Genomic DNA, 27,439 nt, shown 5'->3' with positions numbered 1-27,439 from the left:
TCTCTTTGTGTTTGTTTACCTGGATGACATTCTGATCTTCTCGAAGGAACCTTCCGACCACGTCCAGCATGTCCGGCAGGTTCTGCAGCGATTGTTGGAGAATCGCCTGTTCGTGAAGGCCGAGAAGTGCGAGTTTCACGCCCACACGACATCCTTTCTCGGGTACATCATCTCCAGGGGAGAGATTAGGATGGACCAGGAGAAGGTTAGAGCGGTTCTGGAATGGGCCCAGCCCGGTACGAGATTGCAGCTCCAGAGATTTTTGGGGTTTGCGAATTTCTACCGCAGATTCATCCGGGATTACAGCCGTGTGGCCGCTCCGTTAACTGCCTTGACTTCCAGTATCAGGACCTTCAAGTGGAATCCGGAGGCGGATCGAAGCGTTTCTGGATTTGAAGAGACGATTCACCAACGCACCGATTCTCTCTCAACCGGACACGGCCCGTCAGTTCGCTCGTTGAAGTGGGCCGCGTCTGATGTGGGAGTTGGCGCCATCCTGTCGCAGCGATGCTCCACGGACAGTAAACTCCATCCCTGCGCCTACTACTCTCGTCGCCTTTCGCCTGCGGAGAGGAACTACGATGTGGGCAACCGGGAGCTTCTCGCGGTGAAACTTGCCTTGGAGGAGTGGCGCCACTGGTTGGAGGGGGCGGAGCAACCGTTTATTGTCTGGACTGACCACAAGAATCTTGCTTACGTGCAATCGGCTAGACGTCTCAACTCCCGTCAGGCCAGGTGGGCGTTGTTTTTCGGACGATTCAATTTTTCCCTGACGTTCCGACCTGGATCTAAGAACGGCAAGGCGGACGCCTTGTCCCGGATGTTCTCCAAGACGGAAGAGAGTGGGTCCAAGACCGAGACAATTCTCCCCCGGAACTGCGTCGTGGGAGCAGTTATGTGGAAGATTGAGGAGGAGGTGATGGCGGCCCTTCGGACGCAGCCCGGTCCCGGTAACGGTCCACCCGGTCGGTTGTTTGTGCCTGAGTCGGTTCGTCCTGCTGTCCTCAAATGGTCCCACGCCAGCAAGATGGCTTGTCACCCTGGCGTGGCTCGGACGATGGCGTTTCTTCGCAGACGGTTTTGGTGGCCTGCCATGGCCGAGGATACTCGGGGTTTTGTTGCTGCCTGTCCAGTGTGTGCACAGAATAAGAGTACCAATCGGCCCAGCTCTGGACTACTTCACCCCCTTCCTATTCCCCGGCGACCATGGTCGCATCTGGCCCCTGGACTTTGTCACTGGGTTGCCCGCTTCTGAGGGGAACACGGTCGTTCTGACTATCGTGGACAGATTCAGCAAGTTCGCCCACTTTGTGCCAATTGCCAAGCTTCCCTCTGCCTCGGAGACGTCCGAGATCCTGGTTAGGGGAGGTTTTCAGGGTCCACGGGTTGCCCAGTGATATCGTTTCCGACCGTGGCCCTCAGTTTACCTCTGCTGTCTGGAAGTCCTTCTGTTTGGCCATTGGAGCTACAGTCAGTCTCACATCTGGTTTTCACCCCCAATCTAATGGTCAGGCGGAGAGAGCCAACCAGAAGATGGAATCCACGCTACGCTGCCTGGTCTCTTCCAACCCCACCTCCTGGGTCTCTCAGTTGCCTTGGGTTGAGTATGCCCACAATACTCTCCCTACATCTGCCACTGGGATGTCTCCCTTCCAGTGCCTGTATGGCTACCAACCTCCCTTGTTCCCTTCTCAGGAGAAGGAGCTCTCAGTGCCTTCTGTTCAGGCCCATATTCGTCGTTGCCACCGGACCTGGCATCGGGCCAGAAAGGCACTCCTTAGAGTTCGGACCGGTATCAGCTCCAGGCGAATCGTCGCCGGATCCCCGCTCCCACCTATACCATCGGAGATAGGGTCTGGTTGGCCACACGGGATCTTCCTTTACGGACTGAGTCTAGGAAGTTGTTACCGAAGTTCATTGGTCCGTTTGTGGTGGAGAAGGTGATCAATCCGGTGGCAGTTCGACTCAAACTACCGAGGACGCTCAGAGTCCATCCCACCTTTCATGTCTCCTGCCTCAAGCCTGTTTTCCTCAGTCCTCTGTTGCCTCCTCCGCCTCCTCCTCCTCCTCCTCGGATGATCGGAGGTGGTCCTGCCTACACGGTGCGACGCATCATGGATTCCAGACGGCGGGGCCGGGGTTTCCAGTATCTCGTGGACTGGGAGGGGTATGGTCCTGAAGAGAGGAGTTGGATTCCGCGGCGACAGATCCTAGATGCTGACCTCATTCGTGACTTCTACCGCCTCCATCCTGGCGCTCCGGGGAGTCCGCCCGGTGGCGTTCGTCGGAGGGGGTACTGTAACGATCCCGGCAGTCTGAGTCGGGTCCTGTCGGTGTACTAGTTTTTCTGCTCGTGATCTCCAGTTTCCCGAGGGCTCTGGAACGCTCCCTGCCTGGTTGCCGGGCAACGTTGCTAGGCGGGAGCTCTCTTGATTTCCGCACCTGCATCCCATCAGCAATCTGCACACCTGGTCCTGATCATCACCCTTCTTAGGCTCTGGCCTAACATCCATTCCCTGCCGGATCGTTAGCCATGAACATCACTCGTCCGGAACCTTCACCCAACCTCTGCCTGATGGTCGGCGACTGCCGAGCCATCATTGGACCAACTACTGCACCCTCAACAACTCATCCACGCCGCCCGCTCTGTTCCCTGGATTATTCAGCAGCACTCGTGGATCAGTTAAATAAACACTCACCTTTGACACCACTTACCTTGTCCTGGTCTGCTTCTGGGTTCTGGCTTAGTAAACCGTGACATGTTGGAAAGGTGGCATCCTATGACGGTGCCACGTTGAAAGTCACTGAGATCTTCAGTAAGGCCATTCTACTGCCAATGTTTGTCAATGGAAATTGCATGGCTGTGTGCTCGATTTTATACACCTGTCAGCAAAGGGGTGTCCACATACTTTTGTATATATAGTGTATCTTATTTCAGTCTTTGGGAGCTAACATTAGTTCTTCTTAACACACTGACAGCAGATCAGAGGCTGTTTTTACATGTTAGAAGCAGGCCATTGGCTGCCTTCATCACGAGGAGTATCTACAGGAGTTCTGATTGGTTCCAAGATTAGCAGTTTCCAAATTTGCCTGAGCAGACAGTGTTAAAATATACTTTTCTGAGAAAATGTGCATGAATTAAAGGTGCAACAAATTTTACAGTAAACATAAGAATATTTCATTGTCAAATACAAAAAAATTAACTCCTCCCTCGACCTAGATCGATCAGCTTCACTGTTTTTGGCGTCGGCCCACCACCTATAAGGTGAATTCACACACAGGCACACACACACCAACGGTGTGCAAGATAAGTGGGATGTAGAGTATATCACAGATACAGTGAGACAACTGTAAGAAGGACGGCTGCCACTTTTAAGATGATAATGGTGTATATCATACACACACAGCTGTGAGAAAGCGTCCGCTGCCCTGGCATTTTCCTCTGAGGCAGCACTGGAATTAATCTTGGGAATTTACAGTCAGGACTAATCTCAACAAGTGGGCTCTCTCATCTTACATTTCCCTACGCACACACACACACACACACACACACACACACACACACACACACGCAAATAAGAGAGGCTAAAACTGCAACTGAAACAGCCCTCCCAGTCTAGTAAATAAAAGCAGCAGGTAAAACTGACAGCGACACAATAACACCTCCTTCCCCTCAGCCTGAGCGGCTGATTTAATAGGGCAGAGAGCACAGGGAACCAATAAACAGGCTATAACTTCGATTGACAGCCACAGGCTCTCCCACCAGGACCTCTGCAGCATATATATCAACGCATTGGCGAGGGCACTAGAACAGTCTGCAGCACCCGGCCTCACCCTACTAGAATCTGAAGTCAAATGTCTACTGTTTGCTGATGACCTGGTGCTTCTGTCCCCAACCAAGTAGGGCCTACAGCAGCACCTAGATCTTCTGCACAGATTCTGTCATACCTGGGCCCTGACAGTAAATCTCAGTAAGACAAAAATAATGGTGATCCAAAAAAGGTCCAGTTGCCAGAATCACGAATACAAATTCCATCTAGACACCGTTGCCCTAGAGCACACAAAAAACTATACATACCTCGGCCTAAACATCAGCGCCACAGGTAACTTCCACAAAGCTGTGAACAATCTGAGAGACAAGGCAAGAAGGGCCTTCTATGCCATCAAAAGGAACATAAAATTCGACATACCAATTAGGATCTGGCTAAAAATACTTCAATTAGTTATAGAACCCATTGCCCTTTATGGTAGTGAGGTCTGGGTCCGCTCACCAACCAAGAATGAACTAAATGGGACAAACACCAAATTGAGACTCTGCATGCAGAATTCTGCAAAAATATCCTCTGTGTACAACGTAAAACACTAAATTATGCACGCAGAGCAGAATTAGGCCGATACCCGCTAATTAGCCAAATCCAGAAAAGAGACATTAAATTCTACAACCTCCTAAAAGGAAGCGATTCCCAAACCTTCCATAACAAAGCCATCACCTACAGAGAAATGAACCTGGAGAAGAGCCCCCTAAGCAAGCTGGTCCTGGGGCTCTGTTCACAAACACAAACCGACCGCACAGAGCCCCATGACAGCAACACAATTAGACCCAACCAAATCATGAGAAAACAAAAAGATAATTACTTGACACATTGGAAATCATTTACAAAAAAAACTGTGCAAACTAGAATGCTATTTGGCCCTAAACAGAGAGTACACAGTGGCAGAATACCTGACCCAAAATTAAGGAAATCTTTGACTATGTACAGATTCAGTGAGCATAGCCTTGCTATTGAGAAAGGCAGCCGAAGGCAGACCTGGCGCTCAAGAGAAAACAGGCTATGTGCACACTGCCCACAAAATGAGGTGGAAACTGAGATGCACTTCCTAACTTCCTGCCAAATGTCTGACCATATTAGAGACACATAAAATACCAGTCAAAAGTTTGGACACACCTACTCATTCTGGGGTTTTTCTTTATTTTTACTATTTTCTACATTGTAGAATAATAGTGAAGACATCAAAACTATGAAATAACACATATGGAATCATGTAGAAACCAAACAAGTGTTAAACAAATCAAAACATATTTTATATTTGAGATTCTTCAAATAGCCACCTTTTGCCTTGATGACAGCTTTGCACACTCTTGGTAGGTGTGTCCAAACTTTTGACTGGCACTGTATTTCCCTCAGATTACACAGACCCACAAAGAATTCGAAAACAAATCCAATTTTGATAAACTCCCATATCTATTGTGTGAAATACCACAGTGTGCAATCACAGCAGCAAGATTTGTGACCTATTGCCACAAGAAAAGTACAACCAGTGAAGAACAAACACCATTGTAAATACAAACTATATTTATGTTTATTTATTTCCCCATTTGTACTTTAACTATTTGCACATCATTACAACACTGTATATATACATAATATGACACTTGAAATGTCTTTATTCTTTTGGAACTTTTGTGAGTGTAATGTTTACTGTTAATTTTTGTATTGTTTATTTCACTTTTGTTTATTATCTATTTCACTTGCTTTGGCAATGTAAACATATGTTTCCCTTGCCAATAAAGCCCCTTAAATTGAAATTGAAATTGAATTGAATGCTGGAGGTGAAGCATCAGCCTTGGTGGGGATAGACGGTCAACAGTATATGAGTGAGATGTCCTGACTGACTCCTGACCAGCAGAGAAAGAAAACAATTAGGTTATTACAAGTTATGACATGGTTAATTACCATCTAACCATGTAATAATGCAATAATAACCAGGTAAATAGCTTAGTTTAACATTAAATGTTCATTACTGTCTATACATGTTTGACAGGTAGGATAAGCCAGTGATGAACCATACCAAATAGGTTTGGACTCTGTGACAATGAACCAATCAGAATATAACAGCCAGCCAGGAGCTGAGCAGCTTGTGTCAAAACTAGGCCACGCTATTATTCCCACAACAGTGGCACTACGATCAATACAATTTGTCCATCAAAGTATTCAATAACAAAGGCCCCATGCAGGGCTGTATGCCCACACTAATAATTGCTTTGTCACAGCAACCACCAGCCATTTCACACATTGCATGCGTCCCAAATGGAACCCTATTTCCTATGGGAACAGGTTGCCGTTTGGGACACATTGGGCTCTGGTCAAAAGTAGTGCACTATGTAGGGAATAGGGTGCCATTTGGGACGCAGCCACATTGATTGGCTTTAACCGCATGGACAAAAGAGCCACAAATAAGGGCATACTGTCTCAGTATTGTCTGTACTGTAGCTGTATTGATGTGATGTATTGTCCAGCCAAATGTCCTCACTGTAAGAGTAGCATATGAGTTTATCATCAGGTGAAAAGGGGGGTTTGAGGGAGTAGGAGTATTGGACAGATAGGATAGAGGTAGTTTAGGACGAGGGAGTGGAAGGGGAGCGGATAATGTTAAGTGCATATCTAAGATAAGATAAAGACTTTAGCTGGTTTATAGGAAGGATCTATTAGCAGACTGGGTCATTTCAACTCTTCAACAAAGAGCTAGATTTCTATGAAGTTAAACAGGGCTTGTCTAAAAGTTGAACAGTTTGACTGCTATGAGGCCTGCCTGGGTCCTACTTAAGATGTCAGCATATGGACAGTTTGCAGAGCTCAGTCAGTGGGTTCTGTTTTGATTTGAACAAGGTGACTTACTGAGGCGACTTAGCACCGTGTCGCCCTTGCCCTGCTGGTCGCTGTGAGGAGGGCGTTAGAGTGCATTCCAAATGGCACCCTATTCTCTATCTAGTGCATTACTTTTGATCAGTGCCTTATGGATCCTGGTCAAAAGTAGTGCACTATAAAGGGAATAGGATGCCACTTGGGACGCAAACTTAGTTAAATAATCCTCATTAGGTCTGCCATGCAGCACAGAGTTGAGGTAATTAGAGACGCCATCTGTCCTGGACAAGGAGTGTTACCGTCAACACTTGTACCATCAACACTGTCAACATGACGGCGATAAGTCAGTGACACCATCTGTGACTCCTCTCAGTAACACCATTACGTGACCCCTTAACCACAAAAGTAAATTGACAAAAACAATCAACAAAGTCCATATGGATACACTATGAAGTGTAGCTTCAGTGTAACTACCTGTTTCATTATGAAACTACCTTCTTCAAATATGTATGATATACTGCAGGTATTAGTGTTTCCTGGTACCCTCTCACTACTTAGCTAGCATGCATGTGTTCGAAGTGGGTGTCTCCTGCCTATCTCTCTCTAGCGTGTAGGGCCCTCCAGACTGAAAAAGAGAGACAGCAGTGTGTATCTGGTAACCCACAGAACAAGAGAAGTGCTGTGCTGGCATTTCACACCAAGTGAAACTATGTGTTTAATGGTTTCCCTACAAACCGGAGAGCAAACATCCCCTCGCGCCGTGCAGCGCACACACACACACTCCTGACACACTTCTCTCCATAGAGCTCACACACCGCCTGGGATGCACTGTGTGTGTGTGTGTGTCTTCCTTTGCTTCCTCAATGTAAACATGATGACCGTAGTGTCAGTCTATTCTCAGTCTACTTTCAGCCTTTCTACTGACTCTGAAAAACACCAAAAGAAAGATGCCCAGGGTCCCTGCTCATCTGCGTGAACGTGCCTTAGGCATGCTGCAAGGAGGCATGAGGACTGCAGATGTGGCCAGGGCAATAAATTGCAATGTCCGTACTGTGAGACGCCTAAGACAGCGCTACAGGGAGACAGGATGGACAGCTGATCGTCCTCGCAGTGGCAGACCACGTGTAACAACACCTGCACAGGATCGGTACATCCGAACATCACACCTGCGGGAAAGGTACAGGATGGCAACAACTGCCTGATTTACACCAGGAACGCACAATCCCTTCATCAGTGCTCAGACTGTCCGCAATAGGCTGAGAGAGGCTGGACTGAGGGCTTGTAGGCCTGTTGTAAGGCAGGTCCTCACCAGACATCACAGGCAACAACGTCACCTATGGGCACAAACCCACCATCGCTGGACCAGACAGGACTGGCAAAAAGTGCTCTTCACTGACGAGTCACGGTTTTGTCTGACCAGGGGTGATGGTCGGATTCGCGTTTATCATCGAAGGAATGAGCGTTACACCGAGGCCTGTACTCTGGAGTGGGATCGATTTGGAGGTGGAGGATCCGTCATGGTCTGGGGCACAGCATCATCAGACTGAGCTTGTTGACATTGCAAGCAATCTCAACGCTGTGCGTTACAGGGAAGACATCCTCCTCCCTCATGTGGTACCCTTCCTGCAGGCTCATCCTGACATGACCCTCCAGCATGACAATGCCACCAGCCATACTGCTCGTTCTGTGTGTGATTTCCTGCAAGACAGGAATGTCAGTGTTCTGCCATGGCCAGCGAAGAGCCCGGATCTCAATCCCATTGAGCACATCTGGGACCTGTTGGATCGGAGGGTGAGGGCTAGGGCCATTCCCCACAGAAATGTCCGGGAACTTGCAGGTGCCTTGGTGGAAGAGTGGGGTAACATCTCACAGCAAGAACTGGCAAATCTGGTGCAGTCCATGAGGAGGAGATGCACTGCAGTACTTAATGCAGCTGGTGGCCACACCAGATACTGACTGTTACTTTTGATTTTGACCCCCCCTTTGTTCAGGGACACATTATTCAATTTATGTTAGTCACATGTCTGTGGAACTTGTTCAGTTTATGTCTCAGTTGTTTAATCTTGTTATGTTCATACAAATATTTACACATGTTAAGTTTGCTGAAAATAAACGCAGCTGACAGTGAGAGGACGTTTCTTTTTTTGCTGAGTTTACATATGAGATGAGTAATGCAAGATATGTAAACATTATTAAAGTGACTAGTGTTCCATTTCTTAAAGTGGCCAGTGATTTCAATAGGCAGCAGCAGCCTCTAATGTGCTAGTGATGGCTATTTAACAGTCTGATGGCCTTGAGATAGAAGCTGTTTTTCATTCTCTTGGTCCCAGCTTTGATGCACCTGTACTGACCTCGCCTTCTGGATGATGTCCTTGATGATCTTTCTGGCCTTCCTGTGACATCGGACGCGGCTTACTCACATTAAACTTGTTGTAGGAACAATGCTTTTCCTCCTCCTCTGTGCTCTCTAGGTGGTGCGCTGCTGACTGCGGCTTCGTTGCTGTGAACTTGCCCTGCCCAGTCCTCCCACCCTCTGGCTTGCTCCTAGGACCCCTGCAATCTTTAGCTAAATGAACCTTTTTGTTGCAATTGTGACAGACAGTATCCTTGAACTTAGTTGTTTGCATAATGTGTTCCTCCACATCTGAAACATTCCACTGCTTTTCCCCTTTTTTCTGCCGCCTCTTTTGTCACCTGATGTACTGCACAACTTCCACTGTTGGACTTTTGAATATTTTTTGCTCCAATGCTCTCTTGAAAGTCAGTGTGGCTTCCCCCAGCAAACGGCGCTGTATGCTGTCCTCATTAATGCCACAGACTAATCTGTCATTGGGCATGTCCTCTAACATAGCCCCAAACTCACAATATTCAGAGAGTTCACGTAATTCAGCAACAAAGTTAGCAACAGACTGACCTGTTTTCCGAAAATGGCAGTTAAACTTGAACCTCTGGACAATCACTGAAGGCTTTGGATTGTGGTGTCTGAACGAGAGCAACTAGATCCACAAAATGAATTTCTCCCGGTCTCCGTGGTGTAGCCAAATTCCTCATTAGCTTGTAGGTTTTAGCCCCACACACACTCAAGAGAATAGAGCGCTGGTTAGCCTCCTCTGTAATTCCATTTGCCAAGAAAAAGTGTCCCAACCTTTCACATATTCCATCCTCGTTCTCTTCCACAAACTCAGTGATAGTCCCAAACATTGCCATTATAACGCCAACTTGTCCTTGATCCTCATTAGCAATTTTCACTTTCTGCTGATTGTCTCCGTCGGCGTTCCCTCCAGCGGTGGCTGATCTCCGTCGCTCATTGAGCTAGCTAGCTAACTGACTACCTCCACTGTTTCTTAGCTAGCTAGCACATTGCCCTGTACATGTTGATCAAGTTTTATCCTCGTCGCCAAAAAGATGTAGTAACTTGACAAGGAATGCCCACACTCATTTCAATATTACTTTCCTTTACTTTCAACCTAATAAATAAAAGGTGTACATCCAGGTACAAACGGTACAAATACAGCAAAACGATACAGCCCACTCAACATGTGGTAGAGTCGCCTTGTACAGATCCGACTCTGGGTGATGACATCATCAAAGGGGAAAGGTCAATGCCAATGTCAATGCCAATAATAACCATGCACACATGAATAGTAATCATACTATACTGCAGGTAAGTACAATACATATGCAATGTAATTATGTATATAGTGTCCACACTATAACAGCCTTGATGACAGCTTTGCACACTCTTGCCATTCTCTCAACCAGCTTCACCTGGAATGCTTTTCCAACAGTCTTGTCTTGAAGGAGTTCCCACATATGCTGAGCACTTGTTGGCTGCTTTTCCTTCACTCTGCGGTCCGACTCATCCCAAACCATCTCAATTGGGTTGAGGTCAGGGGATTGTGGAGGCCAGGTCATCTGATGCAGCACTCCATCACTCTCCTTCTTGGTAAAATAGCCCTTACACAGCCTGCAGGTGTGTTGGGTCATTGTCCTGTTGAAATCAAATGATAGTCCCACTAATCCCACACCAGATGGGATGGCGTATCACTGCAGAATGCTGTGGTAGCCATGCTGGTTAAGTGTGCATTGAATTCTAAATAAATCACAGACAGTGTCACCAGCAAAGCATCCCCACACCATAACACCTCCTCCTCCATGCTTTACGGTGGGAAATACACATGCAGATATCATCTGTTCACCCACACCGCGTCTCACAAAGCCACAGCGGTTGGAACCAAAAATCTCCAATTTGGACTCCAGACCAATGGACAAATTTCCACCAGTCTAATATCCATTGCTCAAGTTTCTTGGCCCAAGCAAGTCTCTTCTTATTATTGGTGTCCTTTAATAGTGCTTTCTTTGCAGCAATTCAACCATGAAGGCCTGATTCACACAGTCTCCTCTGAACAGTTGATGTTGAGATGTGTCAGTTACTTGAACTCTGTGAAGTCTATATTTTTGGGGGGTGCAATTCGTATGATATGTTACGAATTCCAATTTATACAATATGTTACGAATTTGTAAGTGCTTAAGATCCCGGAATGCATCTTTAACTTCTGCTAATGAGTAAAATGATATAGGAACCTCAATCGTACAAATTTCATGATCTCTCTCTACTAATCATGACTGCCTTCCATCCAATCCTGTCAAACATATTATTTGAAGTACCTTGGTGGTCAGGGTGTGTGGAAATGGTTGAGGATGGAATTGGAATGGGTGAGGATGGAATTGGAATGGGTGAGGATGGAATTGGAATGGGTGAGGATGGAAATGGAATGGGTGAGGATGGAATTGGAATGGGTGAGGATGGAATTGGAATGGGTGAGGATGGAATTGGAATGGGTGAGGATGGAATTAGAATGGGTGAGGATGGAATTGGAATGGGTGAGGATGGAATTGGAATGGGTGAGGATGGAATTGGAATGGGTGAGGATGGAATTGGAATGGGTGAGGATGGAATTGGAATGGGTGAGGATGGAATTGGAATGGGTGAGGATGGAATTGGAATGGGTGAGGATGGAATTGGAATGGGTGAGGATGGAAATGGAATGGGTGAGGATGGAATTGGAATGGGTGAGGATGGAATTGGAATGGGTGAGGATGGAATTGGAATGGGTGAGGATGGAATTGGAATGGGTGAGGATGGAATTGGAATGGGTGAGGATGGAATTGGAATGGGTGAGGATGGAATTGGAATGGGTGAGGATGGAATTGGAATGGGTGAGGATGGAATTGGAATTACCCACATCCACATACTTTTACATCCCTCTTCCTCCCTTATCTACCACTCATCACTAACAGCACTGTGAAATTCCTCTGGACCCAGTCAGCCCAGTGTTATTACTATGTAACATGGCATGACAGGCAGGCCTAGCTAACTTTCCAAGGATATGTTTATGTATAGCATACTAGCTGACAATGAACAGACAAATAAACATCTTACACATTTTACATTAGGTTCATTTGACATTAGGTTGCACTGTGACAGAGGATACAGTGCAAGATTTGGTTCTTGGTGCCTGCCGAGATTAGATTGAAATGCTGAGCGCAATCAAAGGTGGGGAGGGACATTGTTTTAAAGACTTTTCAGGTTTTGTGGAGATAAATCATTATCTGACTCTCCATGTCTCTGTGTGGACCAATCACAGGCCAGAAGGTCATGGCCTGGGGGTGTCCCGAACTGGCCTGACTCCTTCCTGATAGGACTGTTATTATCATGATGTCACTGGAACACTGACATCAGACAGGTGTGAGTGAAGGGCATCAGTATGACAAGTGGGGTGGTAAAATTATATTCCCTAATCCCTATATAGTGCGCTACAAGGCTCTGGTCAAAAGTAGCCCTAATGTATAGTTTTTGGATAGGGCTTCAATTCACACCTCCAAGTAACTTGTGTTCTTGGCTATAGGCCTATTAAACTCATTCACTTTCTCTACTCACACACCCAGCTAGGGCAGATTCTGAATGGCACATGTCTCATATCTCATATGTGGGCTATAAATTCAACAAATATATCACCCTCAACTATTTATACATGGTAGGCCTATAACAAACTAAAGATGTAGCCTATAAAATGAAGATCCTCACCATCTTCAATAATAAGGAGCACTGCACACATTGGGGATCTTGTGGCACTCTGTAGAGAGAATCACCCACAGATATCCTAGAATTCATAGGACAGTAATTATTCTATGGACTCACCATTCAGTCCATTAGGGATGCGCAGGTGGATGTGTGACGCCAGCGACAGGTCGTCCATAGACCTCCGCAGTGATGCTATTTTCCCCTCGTTCGGCTTGTGTATGTGGTTGTGGTGGTGGTCAGGACTACCGGCGCTGCCGGTGCTGGAGGTACTGCTCCCGTCCCCGACGTCCCTAACGGTTCCCGTGACCCCGTTCAGGTTGGTCAGGCTGGACTGGGAATCTATGGAGCTCCGTGACCCGGCTCCGTTCCTCTCCTCATCCAGCATCAGAATTATCTCCTTCAGTTCCAGGTTCTCCCGCATTACAGAGTCCTGGTTGGCTTCCAGATCCTTCAGCTTCTGATGGTACACCCCGAAATCCTTCCACATCGATCCGGCTGTGTAGCGGCCGAAGCGTTGCCACTCCCGGGACAGCTTCTTGCCCTTCTGTCGGTCGTCGTCTAGGAAACAGCAGAGCTCCCGGAGCTCGTGGTTGTCATCCTGTAGCTTCTGGTTGATCTCTTTGAGGCTGCGGATCTCGTGGAGATGGACCTGTAGTCTCCGGTTCACGTCTTTCATCATGTTCCCGTGCTCCACCATTAAGTTAATTTTCTCGTTATCCGTTTTCCGTAGCCTCCTGATCAGCTCGTCTTTGCCGAACCTGGAGAGCTCCTCGCCGGAGAGCTTGCTCAAGTCATCCCGCAATGGTCCGTCCGGGGCATTTTTGGCCATGTTCCCCTCCTGATCTTGCGCTATATGGGTGGGTTCGATGGTAGTTTACAGTGTCCGAATCTAAAGGATGTCTAACCGAGCCTCAACAGTGACTTTGTAAAAGAAAATCAAATCCATGATAGATGAAATCATTCCAATGCGACATGAAGGGTAAAGATCAATTCAACACTGGCAGGAATGTGGAGCCTAATAAAAGCGCCTTGGAGCTAAGCAGGTGACCCAAATAGGCAGGCAGGCAGGCAGGCAGGCAGCAGAACCGTGGATAATCCCCTTGTAAAAATCAGCAAAATCGCAAAAAGCAGCTTTTCGTTTTTTCCCGGGTAACTCCTCTCTGAGACGCCTTACCCGCTTTTACGCGCCTGACAGACTGGGAGAGAGCGGTCTCCTTGGACACCGGATTCACCAACCACTGAGTGACTAGGAAGGATCTCCCACAAACTCACTGATTCTCAGCCAGTGCTGCGTAAACCAGTGATGTCAGAGCTTGTGTGTGTCCACAGCGCAGGCTTGCTTTCAGCCAGGCAATATTGAAAAGAAAGTCCCAGAAATGTTCCCCATTAAGCAATCCCGTGGACGAGCTAGTATATCAATTCCTCCTTTTCAAGTAAGACAAAAGTGTACTATAGGGTTATAGTATTCTCATTAAATGTTGTCCTCCATCAAGGCAGCCAGGTTGGAATCTGATGGATTGAACTCGCCCGCTCCTCTCCGCATCCTATGGCAGCTTCAAGCTTAACGCCTCGATCACACCGACACTTTTATGCGCAAAATGGTATGCAGCATCATCTGGATATGTGTGCAACAAAAGTTCAACATTCACCTTCTGCTACCATTTCTGTCAAGCCGTTTACGCATACAGGTCGACTCTGCAGCGCAATGCTGTCCGGCAAACCTAGCTTTCCATTGGAAATGAATATACTTCTTGTGTACCAAAATGCAATTACACTGACACTGTTGGTGTGATCTAGGCGTTATGTCTATGGCTTGAACCAACTCCAGAAGATTTGGTGGGCAACCAATCAGGGACTAGTAGAAACATTGCTGAGGAAACTCAACTCAATAAACATCTCAATGGAGTTGAGTTGCTATGTGTTTTGGCTGAGTGTACCTCCGACCAGGGGCGCAACTTTGGTTCTAGAAGTGGGGGGGACATAATTATTTTTTATTTTTTATCCAGTCGGATAAACACTCCAAAAGAGCCTATCCGACCGCTCAGAGGCGTCTGCGTGGTCCTAAAGCATACCGTTGCCTCGTTTTGTATCACATTCCAATGATAAAACTGGAGGAGACAAAAATGCAATTTCAGAATGTGGGGGGAACTTGTCCCCCCGTCCCCGTGAAAGTTGTGCCTCTGCCTCCAACTACATCGAGTTGGTATCAGTCGATAACATTTCCATTCTTTAATGCATACCTTTTACCTATGTTTGTCATATGTAACTGTGTTCTTTTCTTTGGGTGCTGCAATCCATCATTTTTTATAAAAACTTTCATTCTAGGGGAGACCAGGGCTAAAAGTAACACTGGGTCAGTTATAACAGCTAAATAACTCCAATTAGAAACCACTTAGAATAGTTTAGCCTATTCAATGTGCTAGTGCTTGGTTAGTGTCTCTACATACCTCCATTTTCGGAGTAGCCATCAATAAAACAATTTAATTAAAAAAGTATTTTTTTAAATTTGGCCTAACGTGAATATTCTGTCCTCCTCTCTTTTTCAAATTATTGATCTGTGGAACATTCGCCATGTATCTAATCATATATCATTTTTATATCATTTTAAGAAGAGGTCTTTTGATTGGTATAGCCTAGTTGATGACAATAATTATTGTTGTATTTTCTCACAAGACTCTGATTACACTCAAATTAGTGATATAATGATATAACATTTCACTTCTTTACATCAAGTTTCTCAGTACAACTAAGATTATACCTTAGAAAAAGGAAAATTCATACTTTTGAATGTTAATATAAAATATATACATTTTCCAATTACCCAATTTTTACCATTGAAGACAGCGTCACATTTAACCCTTCAGCCTGTTACATTTAACCCCGCCTACGGGTCATGCTAATTTTATCATAAACTACGGATTGCGGCACCTAAAGTAAATAATGCAGTTACACAGGACAAACATAGGTACAAGGTATGCATTAAACAATGGACATTTTTACAAGTAACAACTGATACCGACTTGATGTTGGAGGTACACTCCGCTAAAACTCATCACAACTCAACTCCATTGAGATGTACTGTATATGGAGTTACATTTACTCAGCAAGTAGAAACATAGCCTAGTTGGAGCAGGTAGATAAAAGTAGAGCCTTCCCACTGGGCACACACTGGTTGAATCAACGTTGTTTCCACGTCATTTCAATTACGTTGAACCAACGTGGAATAGACGTTGAATTGATGTCTGTGCCCAGTGGGTTGTGCTTTGGTCCCACTGTTGTGTCTTTTTAAAGGGTCAGCTGGCAGATGCCCCATTTGAAGATTCAGAAAGTAAAGTGATTTGGTCGTAAACAATAAACCTATTTGGAATGCATTAACCAAATGCCAGGCCACAATAGGCTTATTGCCAATAATTTTCTGGATATAAAAAAAACGAATGAAATAAAATGGCCAACTTTTTAGGCTACTGGCTAGTAGACCTAATAATAGATTTATAACAGTAGGCCTAACTTTGATGCTGTGTATGGGAGTATTTTATGGAATGTGACAAATGGGTGTCTAATTAAAAAATAAAACATATTCTAGTATAGCATAATTCATTATTGGCTATGGCTGTAGATACAGATTTTGTGCTTGGTGGAGTCCTCTCATTATTTGCCTGGGAGTTTGATGCATGGTTATTATGCATATAGGCCTATGAACAATATATTTGTTTAAAAAAAAAAAGAGTTGACAGTCAGGCTTTGCAGGGGGTGAGGCCACGGAGAACTATATGATATTGATTCTAAAGCTTAAAAGCTGATTATCAAGATTATGATCAATAATAATATTATGTTAACATTACGTGAAAGTGGTTGATCGTTTACTAAAGTTCAATAAGTTGTGTGGCCATGGGATTGGGACATGATGGGGCGTTGTGCGACAAAACAATATTTCAAGAATATTGTGTGAACAGGTTGCCATCTAGTGGCAAAGGCAACAATGCACCAAAAACTGCAACAATGTTGCAACAAGTTTCAATTCCATCAAGCCACTATGGCTACATTGTTGCAAAACCACTTTGTGCATGCAATGTAGAAACAAAGACATTCCTAAGAATATCTAGACCAAAAACAAATAATTCTAGAACTAAATTGTTCTGTCAAATAATAAAGACTTTTATTTTTTATGTGTGGAATTAGACATATATATTATTTCCATTAATGTGGAACATAATAACACATTACCTCATTTATATATATAAAAAAACAAATTAATAAGAGTGTATTTAATTGACTGACAGATAATAATAGCTAGGGGAAATGACAACAGCCTTTATTAAGTCATATTTAGCTTATCCTCCAGGGACATGCAGACACCAATGAAAGTCCCTCACTAAAGTGTCAAATAAAGTGTTTCTTTGCTTCTTATTGCATTAGGCCTCTTCCCAATGTTATGATGCCTGTCTGAAAACACTGAACTAATGTCTCAGACAGGACTGTTACCATGACTTCCTCTCCTATTATTGTCTGTTTTTGCCGGTTTTAGGGCAGATAGGGGATATGAATAGTGGAGCAAAGATGACTTAGTTAGGTCTGTGGTCAAGCATAACTACAGAACAGATGAAACAGCAAAAGAAGCCATGGTATTTCTCCAGACGGGGATGGGTACACAGGAAATTGGCCAGTGTTACCTAGTGTTGATTTTTCAGTGTAACATTTTTAGTGTTGATTCAGGTGTTAAATTCAATCTGAAAGTGTTAAATTAACACTCATTGGTGTAAAAGAACCCCAGTGTTGGTGATAATATAACCAGTGTTAAACCAAAACCATGCCCATCATTATCATATTTCCCAGCATGCTCTATTGCAGGCTGTTTTTTTTTGTTTGTTTTTTTTTCAATATCTATTTTTTTGCATGTACATTGATTGATTAATTAATCTGATACTACTCAAATATAAATAACATACATTTTTCTAATCCAATCTGTTCCTTGCACTTTGCACCCGTTACTGAAATGGTTGTTCCAGTTAAGATGGTTTAGGTAGTCTCACATATTATTCTTCCCAACACGGCAGTCACTCTGAATGCACAGGTGAATAAAAATTGAATATCCCCACTCTGGCTGGATTCCAACAGGAATTACACATCAATTTGCAAGCCAGCATGCTAAATGTGCAACCAGATGAAAAAAAACTCTAGACCACCTTTACTCCACACACTGAAACGTGTACAAAGCTCTCCCTCGCCCTCCATTTGGCAAATCAGACCATAACTCTATCCTCCTGATTCCTGCTTATAAGCAAAAACTAAAGCAGTAATCACCAGTGACTCGGTTAATAAGGAAGTGGTCAGATGACGCAGATGCTAAGCTACAGGACTGTTTTGCTAGCACAGACTGGAATATGTTCTGGGATTCTTCCGATAGCATTGAGGAGTACACCACATCAGTCACTGGCTTCATCAATAAGTGCATCGATGACGTCGTCCCCACAGTGACCGTACGTACAATCCCCAACCAGAAGCCATTAATTACAGGCAACATCCGCACTGAGCTAAAGGGTAGAGCTGCCACTTTCAAGGAGTGGGACTCTAACCCGGACGCTTGTAAGAAATCCCGCTATGCCCTCCGACAAACCATCAAACATGCAAAGAGTCAATACAGGACTACGATTGAATTCTCATTGACAGGGCTGTAATGGAACAGGTTGAGAGCTTCAAGTTCCTTGGTGTCCACATCACCAACAAACTATCATGGTCCAAACACACCAAGACAGTCGTGAAGAGGGCACAACAAAGCCTATTCCCCCTCAGGAGACTGAAAAGATTTGGCATGGGTCCTCAGATCCTCAAAAAGTTCTACAGCAGCACCATCGAGAGCATCCTGACTGGTTGCATCACCGACTAGTATGGCAACTGCTCGGCCTCTGACTGCAAGGCACTACAGAGGGTAGTGCGTACGGCCCAGTACATCACTGAGGCCAAGCTTCCTGCCATCCAGGACCTCTATACCAGGCGGTGTCAGAGGAAGGCCCTAAAAATTGTCAAAGACTCCTGCCACCCTAGTCATACACTGTTCTCTCTGCTACCGCACGGCAAGCGGTACCGGAGCACCAAGTCTAGGTCCAAAAGGCTTCTTAACAGCTTCTACCCCCAAGCCATAAGACTCCTGAACAGCTAATCATGGCTACCCGGACTATTTGCATCTTTTACGGTGCTGCTACTCTGTTTATTATTTATGCATAGTCACTTTAACTCTACCCACATGTACATATTACCTCAATTACCTCGACTAACCGGTGCCCCCGCACATTGACTCTGTACCCCCTGTATATAGCCTCCCTGCTGTTGTTTTATTTTACTGCTGCTCTTTAATTATTTACTTAACACTTTTTATTTTATTTTATTAAAAACTGCATTGTTGTTTAAGGGCTTGTAAGTAAGCATTTCACTGTAAGGTCTACACCTGTTGTATTCGACGCATGTGGCAAATAACATTTGATTTGATTTGATTTGTAGTGTGACTTTGCAGGCCTGATGTGGCCTGTAAACCATGAGTCTTAGCCCTGTCTAAGCTGGGGGAGGGGTGGTTCTAAGCTAACATATGGAATTGTCTTAAAATGGGTATACCAAGGATAATTTAGCTATTTGATTTCGACCCCTTAAGATATCAAAAAATATATAGAAAAATTATTGGATGAAACATTCAATTTGGCATTACTGCTATTAGCCAATAGAAATGCATTGAATAACAGATTCACTACATGGAACAACAGATAGTCTAGCTCTGCCACCTTTCACAGCAGATGCAGAAGGGCGATATCGGCGAATGCGGTGGATTTAGATGCAGCCCATGCAAAAAACCACATATCTCTAGCTTAAACAGACAGATTTTGATGGGGATTTGTGTACTATGTTAATTAGATTTCCGCAGGGGAGTGACCATTGTAGGCCAATATGAAATACATATTGTATGTGTTAAAGAATTTAATTTAAATGATAACATATTCACTTAGGATCTCACTTGGTGAAGGCCACATGACTGAACATGGATGAATGCAACAACCATATCTCTGTCACTACAAATACAGTCATGGGTGGTAACTCTACACTTCACTCAAAAGGCAAGGCACTCTGGGAAACATGCAAATAAGGCTTTACACTAAGCAGTGTGTTAATTTAACACTGAACAGTGTGGACCCATATTGACACTGGACCAGTGTTAAAAATGTAACACTGTCAGTGTTGATTTAACACTGGATAATTTGCTGTGCAGCATGAGGACAACAAAGTAGCTTTTAAGACAGATACTTTGCTGGTGGAATAACAAATAAAACGGACTGCAACCCATCGAAAGTTGATGATTAAAGCTTTAGAGCAAAGTGCAGTGAACCAACCACACACGAGACAAAGCGTCCACGGGACAGTCGAACCGGAGGAAGTCTCGTTTTTCGCTGGTTTGCATAACTTTCTGATTCATGAAGTTCCAGTGTGGCACCGGGTGACCCGTAACGCCAGAATGTGGTATTATTGTGGTGTCCTCGGCCGTGTCAGGCACTCACCGTTCATTGGGTTATATTTGTTGGGATTTTGGATAGCACCTGTGTCCTTACACCCACAATGCTTGGATTTCAAGCCCCCCTTCAAGCCTCAAGAGGACCTCCAGTTCTGCGCAATGTACAGGAACTTCGGCTGCTGCGACTCCGCGAAGGACCAAGAATTGATGGCAAAATTCTATAAGATCATGGACAATTTCGACTATTATGGATATGCCAACTGTGCTGGGTACGTGCAGGACCTTCTCTGCCAGGTAAGCAAAACGCGGGTAAAGGTCGATACTTGGTTTTGTTTTCAGAATTACATCATCCAGCTGTTCTTGGCGAGCCCCGGCATGTTTGTAGAGACATATAATTGTTATACACTCGCACATTCATCCAAATGAGATAGAATAGTCGATCTGACGTGCATTATTACTGTGCGTAATTGCGTAATAAAATGCGTAATAGCGTAATAACAGATTAACAATATAGCATGTACTGCTGTTTGTCAATCACTGCATGATAAGATGCATGTTGTCATAACAAGCGTATCTCCTCAAATCGAAAGTGTACGTGCTTCACAGAACAAGGCAAATGTCTAACAGGACATGGGGGCTGCACAAATGAAAGAGTTGGGTTGGTCCCTCACTCCTCACATTTCTCTCCTCCTTTTCCACTCCCCTTCTTTCTCCCCTCCTTCAGGAATGCTCTCCATATGCAGCTCACCTCTTTGATGCAGAGGACCCCAGTACCCCCATCAGAACCCTCCCTGGCCTCTGCCCTGACTACTGCTCTCAGTTCTGGCTCAAATGCCGATCCACCATCACCTTGCTCTCTGACGACCCGCAGCTAGCCGAAGCCGAGTCGGACCAGTTCCGCTTCTGCCAGCACCTGGAGCTGGAGGACCCAGACTACTGCTACCCACACCTCCTCAGCAATGAGCAGCTGACGCAGAACTTGGGCCACGTCCGGGCCGACCCCGAGGGCTGCCTGCAGCTCTGCCTGGAGGAAGTAGCCAACGGGCTGCGGAACCCCCTGGCCATGGTCCATGCCAACGACGGCACGCACCGCTTCTTTATAGCCGAACAGGTGTGTGTGTGCTCACTTTCCAGAGTTGTTGTATTGCATTGTGGTATTATAGTTGTTGTATTGCATTGTGGTATTATAGTTGTTGTATTGCATTGTGGTATTATAGTTGTTGTATTGCATTGTGGTATTATAGTGCCGGTTTCCCAGACACAGATTAAGTCTAGTCCTGGACTAAAAAGTCATTTCAATAAAGAATCTCCATTGAGAATGATTTTTAGTCCTGGACTAGTCGTAATCTATGTTTGGTAAAACTGCCCGTAGTCTATTGATTTTGTGTATTTTGTTGTATGTGTATGCTGACCTCACAAAATGTATTTCCATGTAAATGGACAATAAAGTTATTATCATATCGTAGGTGGGCCTGGTGTGGACGTACCTGCCTGACCGCTCCAAGCTGGAGAAGCCCTTCCTGAACATTACCAAGGCTGTTCTGACGTCGCCCTGGGAGGGGGACGAGAGGGGCTTCCTGGGCCTGACCTTTCACCCCGACTATAAGTACAATGGGAAGCTGTACGTGTACTACTCTGTGGAGATCGGCTTCGATGAGAGGATCAGGGTCAGCGAGTTCCGCGTCTCCCCTGGCGACATGAACGTGGTGGACCACGCATCTGAGAGGTACAGTTATCGATGAGTCCCAAATGGCACCCTATTCCCTATATATAGAGCACTACTTTCGACCAAAGGCCGGCTCTGGTCAAAAGTAGTGCACTATATAGGGGAAAAGGTACCATTTGGGGTGCAACCTGTGTTGTGCTCTGGCCCCAAAATGGCTGCTGTGTTGTCCATCACCAAGGTGGTTGGGCTTTGCTGTTGTTATGAAGACTCAAGGGGTGCGGAATGGATTTACAGTACAATAGGTTTTGCATACAGCTGGACATACAAATAGATATATCTACACCAATGTGTAGTAGTAGGCCTAAAATAATTGCTGTTGTGCATAACACATGGTAGATATTACACATTAGTGGTGAATAAGATGAGATCCCCCCACCAACAAAGTGCTTGGATAAGCAGTATTTATTCCATCATTATTGTACCTCAGAGAGATGGGTGCTCCCGCACTGACTTCTCTGTCTCGTATCTGTCTCTGTCTCAAACGCCTTCTCAGGATCATTCTGGAGGTTGATGAGCCTGCTTCCAATCACAACGGAGGAATGGTGATGTTTGCTGATGATGGATACCTGTACATTTTCACTGGAGACGGGGGCATGGCTGGAGACCCCTTTGGGAAATTTGGAAACGCTCAGAACAAGTAAGAGAAGAGAGGAAAACATGTGGAACTCACATTCATGATGTCATTTTATGGCATTGACTCATATCACTTTTTAACAGTTAGTTACAGCTGTTACTATTAACACGGTTGCTAATAATAAGTTACTAGTGTTTACTAAAAAAAACATTGATAAACCGCAAATACAATAATCATACTCACAGAAAGATGTTGAAAAAGTTTATACTCCTCTCTTCTGCAGGTCAGCCCTGTTAGGCAAAGTGCTCCGTATTGATGTTGATGACAATGATAAGGGTCCCCTGTATAGGATCCCTTCTGACAACCCGTTCGTGCATGAGCGCGGGGCGCGCCCTGAGGTCTACGCTTACGGGGTGCGCAACATGTGGAGGTGCCCCTTTTTTCAACATTTCCATTATATGCTTTACTTCATGAAACACTACACTTCCTTACACGTTTATATACCATGACAAAAAAGTGTGGTAAGACTTTACATTACTGCACCGAATAAAGGAGTAATGACTTGGTAATAAAGTGTAATCTAGTTGTAATTACTTAAGTTGTTTTGTTGGTCGACCTGTTCTTGTTTCTCCCATGGAGGTGTTCTGTGGACCGTGGGGACCCTCTGACGAAGGAGGGGAAGGGCCGTATCTTCTGCGGGGACGTGGGCCAGAACAAGTTCGAGGAGATCGACATCATAGAGAAGGGAAGGAACTACGGCTGGAGGGCCAAAGAGGGCTTCTCCTGTTATGACAAGAAGCTGTGCGCCAACAGCTCTCTAGGTGGGAATCCTGTAGCCTGATCCAAGATCAGTTTGTGCGGCATAGCCAACTCCAATGCCCATTGTCATGCCGGCATCCTGTGGGTCACTGGGAGATGAAGGCCTCAGTGTGTTTTGTTCTGTGACTTTCTTCAGTTTAAAATGTTTTCTGTTTTTTATTTTGTACACTGTACTTTATTTATCCTTAGACAGAAATGGAACCAGAGTGGGAAGAGATTGGAAGGGTGGATGTAGGGATTGAACTCCGTTCTCCAGGGTCATAATGTGCTTAGAAGGGAAGTGCTCAGGAGGGAATAAGCAGGGAATCTGTGAATTTAACCAGGAGTTCTGGAAAACCATAGGCTCTGTACAATTTACTTCATTTGAAAAATAAGTCTCATATCTCTTCCTCCTGTTCTCTTCCAGATGATGTACTCCCCATTTATGCCTACCCTCACAAGATGGGCAAGTCTGTGACTGGCGGATATGTGTACAGAGGGTGTGAATACCCCAATCTGAATGGCATGTACATATTTGGAGACTTCATGAGCGGGTAAGGCTCCTTACTGTACGTGTTCATCATTTTAAGTCCAATCCGAATCCTAAAAGTGTTTATGGATGTTTGAGTCCCTATAGCAGGTGTATTTTCTTATGTTTTGAAAGTTGTGTTTTATGTTTTGTATATATAGCCTATAAGGAAAGCATACTGAAAATGAAAGAAATTCTAAATAAAATGAAATGTAGTGTCTCCTCCCTATAGGCGTATGATGAGCCTCCAGGAGAATACGAACACGGGTCAGTGGGACTACCATGAGGTCTGTATGGGCATCGGTTTAACCTGTGCCTTTCCTGGCCTCATCAACAACTACTACCAGTACATTATCTCCTTCGCTGAGGACGAGGCAGGTATGAGGAGTCATATTAAACCTCTTTTTGTTTGCACATGGTCACACAGGCAATGGAAACGTTTTTTTAAGCGTCAGATCTCTAGGCTGCACACATTTAAGGCCAGTTTCCCAAACCAAGATTAAGCTTAGTCCTGGACTAAAAAGCATGCTCAATGGAGAATCGCCAATGAAACTCTGAGTCCAGGAAACCAGCTAGAGTGTCAAATGATGTGAAATGTTCATTTTTCTGTCTGAACAGGAGAACTGTACTTCATGTCGACTGGCGTGCCCAGTGCCACATCTCCCACCGGTGTTGTTTACAAACTGGTGGATCCCTCAAGGTAAGGATTTAAAGCCACAATCTGCTATTTCAACAGCCTAACCCTGTCACTGTGTTTGGTAAGGTGAGGGTTTAACAAAGTGTCGTGGCCTACTGCTCTTCTCTTGAAGATGGCAGAAGCCTAGCATCACCGTCATAGACACACTTTTAAAAAGAGACAAAGACAAAACAAGTCAGTAAAACGTGTTAAGCATCTGTTCATGATTACTGATCTATTTTAAGTCAGAAGAATGTTCCGCATCATAATCGTTCTGCCTGTAGTTCTCAATCTGATTTACATGGTAAATAATTTTTCTCTGTGTGTTCTTTGTTCTTATAGTGTAACTGCTGATTTCTGTTTTGGTGATCGTTGAGGTTTTCTTACCCTCTGTCGGGGTCGGCTCACTCTCCCTTTCTCCATATTTCTGGGTGAAAGAAAAGAAAGAAGGAACAGAAAAGAAAGGGTGTTGGCAGTGGTGTGAAAGCCCTTTCATTTCAATCTCTCTCTCACTGACTTAGGTCCAAACAGTTTTGGCCGCAAGATCGCTTTCCCTTTCTTGCATACCCTCTCTTTTGGCCGCAGCACTATACTGTTGTGTCAAGTTATTTGTTTCTCACTCGCTCATGAAGCTGATTTTAATTACTCTCTACCACAGCAATGTTTGGAAAAAGCCTCATTCTGGGAGGGAGACCACCTGAAAGCTAATCAAATACATCTAAAGAGCCAAAGTCTCAACAGAGGCTGATGAAACTGGGGTGAAACTTTGACTTCTCACCCTCTTATTTAGTTTTCTTCCCTGCTGAGCTGAAGACTTTTGGTATTTTGTCTGTTTTAGACGGGCACCGCCAAGACAATGTCACTATGACCCGCTGCCTGTCAGAGTGAAGAGCAAGCTCATCAAGTTCAGGCCAAAAGAAAGTGAGTTTACTGGCTCTCAACATTATCTCAGTCTGTCTGCTTTTATTTTGTTCATTATATTTAGCCCCCTTTGCTCAATCAAACACGTACAGTATGTCAGTAGATCTCACTGCTAGATCTAGATTGTCACTAGATCTCCCAGATTATGAAGTCATTTGAGAGACATTTTAGGCACAAGGCCTCTGAGATTGCCAGATTCATATTGCACTTTTATTACACTGTGGATAGGCCTACATGCTAATTATAACCTCATCTCCCAGATCTATATATATATTAGGCCAGTCTATGTAGGTATCCTAAATCTGACCTCTTCTTCTATTCCACAGCATTAACAGGAGTTGAACTACCGACAAAGCGTCAAAAGCTCTCCCCGCCAGAAGAACCCATCAGACCCCATCCCACTGAGTCCACAGTAAGCGAGTCCGACAAGGACTGGCTTCAGGAGCTCATGGACATTCTAAAGGAGCAAGAGGCTGCCGCCATCACCACCACACTGCCTCAAACCACAACCACTACCACAACCAAACCGCCCAGGCACACACAACGGAAAAACCGCCGGAAGAAGGGCAAGCACCGGTCGGAGAGCGGGTTGGCGCCGGCAGCCGCGCCTCAGAACGGGGCAGTGAGACTGGCGGGGGACGAGCAGGGGCGGGACGACCGAGGGAGGGTGGAGATCTTTGCCAACAGTGAATGGGGGACGGTGTGTGACGACCTGTGGAATACGAAGAACGCGGCAGTGGTTTGTCGGCAGCTGGGGTTCCGATTCGCCCTGAAGGCATCCAAGCACTCTGAGTTTGGAGAAGGGAAGAGTCTCCGGATTCTTCTGGACGATGTGCAGTGTGAGGGCACAGAGGAGAGCCTGCTGGACTGTCAACACACAGGCATAGGAATGCATAACTGTGCCCATTATGAGGACGCGGGGGTGATATGCGGGAACTCGGACTACGTTGATGCCTAGAAATGAGAGTCGATTGAATTTATTCCTGACTGTGGCCTAAGTGATTGTAACTAAAACCAAGGAATATTGCTGTCTAACTTTTGTCTAATTGTTGTCGATGTTGGCACTTATAGGTCTACCTCTTTTCATGAAGGTAATGTAATGCTGATTTAATTGCTGTGTTAAAGTCTTAAAGGTTTTCTATTTAAATGTAAGACTTTGCTCATGTAAGATGTTGCTTTCTCTAAAGGAAATTCATCTAAAACAGTAATTGAATGAATGTACTGTATAAGGATAAGGAATACCAGGTTATTTAACTCTCTCATGATCACATACTGAAATAAATGCTCCATCCAGACTCACAAGATATGTGCTCATTTGACATGGAAAAAACATACTGAGAGAGAGAGAGAGAGAGAGAGAGAGAGAGAGAGAGAGAGAGAGAGAGAGAGAGAGAGAGAGAGAGAGAGAGAGAGAGAGAGAGAGAGAGAGAGAGAAATGGGATAAAGGGGAAGAGGGAATAGGGTGGAGTGACAGGAGAGGATTAACAGTGAAAGTCACAGGCAAAAGAAAAACTGCCAATTTGTAGCCTGGAATCCAAATGAAATATCACTCCGTTTCTCTATTCAGTGTGGACTGGCTCCACACTCCAGGCTAGCCTATTTGTCCAAGTCACCCTGCTTGGTTCTGGTGTCTGAAACATTGAGGACTGATGTCATGACTAGGCAGGAAATATGTGTCTGAATTAATTAGATGACTGGAATAAAAATATGGTCCTAACAACATTCGTCTAACAACATCATCATAACCTATTGGCAGTGCTTGACTTGGACTGAAATAGGTGCCAGTACTCATTTTGGGTGCAGTAATCTCGGTTACCCAGAAGTAAACGTGAATCTGTCCACAGAAAGTTATGGGTGCAGGGACTGTTTATATTTAGGTGCAAGAACTCCACAATAATTTTGAGCTAATATTCTATAAGAGGTGCAAGAACTCAAGCAGTTGAAAATGTTCGGTGTTCGTACTCAGCTCTGGTGAACTCCTGCCATTGTCAAGC

At 44.9% G+C, this 27,439-nt stretch overlaps 2 protein-coding genes across 4 annotated transcripts in view; one reads left to right on the top strand and one right to left on the bottom strand.

Moving 5' to 3' along the window:
• ccdc85ca (coiled-coil domain containing 85C, a) overlaps positions 1 to 14,507 on the bottom strand; it is a 72,952-nt gene extending 58,445 nt beyond the window's left edge. For 2 of the 3 annotated variants that reach the window (XM_041848119.2, XM_041848120.2), the window contains exon 1: positions 12,847 to 14,507. In XM_041848119.2, coding sequence (XP_041704053.1) covers positions 12,847 to 13,558 — 712 coding nt within the window. In that variant the 5' untranslated portion in view covers positions 13,559 to 14,507. The remainder of the gene's footprint in view (positions 1 to 12,846) is intronic. The other variant, XM_041848118.2, reaches the window with a different exon arrangement.
• A 5,567-nt stretch (positions 14,508 to 20,074) lies between these two features.
• LOC121539544 (HHIP-like protein 1) lies at positions 20,075 to 26,740 on the top strand. Its single transcript, XM_041848116.1, has 11 exons — positions 20,075 to 20,515; positions 20,946 to 21,332; positions 21,688 to 21,947; positions 22,441 to 22,584; positions 22,805 to 22,951; positions 23,161 to 23,342; positions 23,747 to 23,873; positions 24,081 to 24,226; positions 24,467 to 24,548; positions 25,363 to 25,445; positions 25,772 to 26,740. The coding sequence occupies exons 1-11, from the start codon at positions 20,225 to 20,227 to the stop codon at positions 26,401 to 26,403; spliced, it is 2,481 nt and encodes an 826-aa protein (XP_041704050.1). The 5' UTR covers positions 20,075 to 20,224; the 3' UTR covers positions 26,404 to 26,740.
• The last annotated feature ends 699 nt before the right edge of the window (positions 26,741 to 27,439 follow it).

This window comes from Coregonus clupeaformis, chromosome 25 (assembly GCF_020615455.1).
Source record: "Coregonus clupeaformis isolate EN_2021a chromosome 25, ASM2061545v1, whole genome shotgun sequence".
Classification (NCBI taxonomy): domain Eukaryota; kingdom Metazoa; phylum Chordata; class Actinopteri; order Salmoniformes; family Salmonidae; genus Coregonus; species Coregonus clupeaformis.
The sequence above is the reverse complement of the archived record's forward strand: the minus strand, read 5'-3'. Positions and strand labels throughout refer to the sequence as shown.

Coding starts and splice junctions, on each gene's coding strand:
- LOC121539544 (XM_041848116.1), top strand. CDS start 20,225: ATGTGGTATTATTGTGGTGTCCTCGGCCGTGTCAGGCACTCACCGTTC. Junction 22,585..22,804: donor TTTGGAAACGCTCAGAACAA/GTAAGAGAAGAG, acceptor TCTCTTCTGCAG/GTCAGCCCTGTTAGGCAAAG. Junction 22,952..23,160: donor GGGGTGCGCAACATGTGGAG/GTGCCCCTTTTT, acceptor TCTCCCATGGAG/GTGTTCTGTGGACCGTGGGG.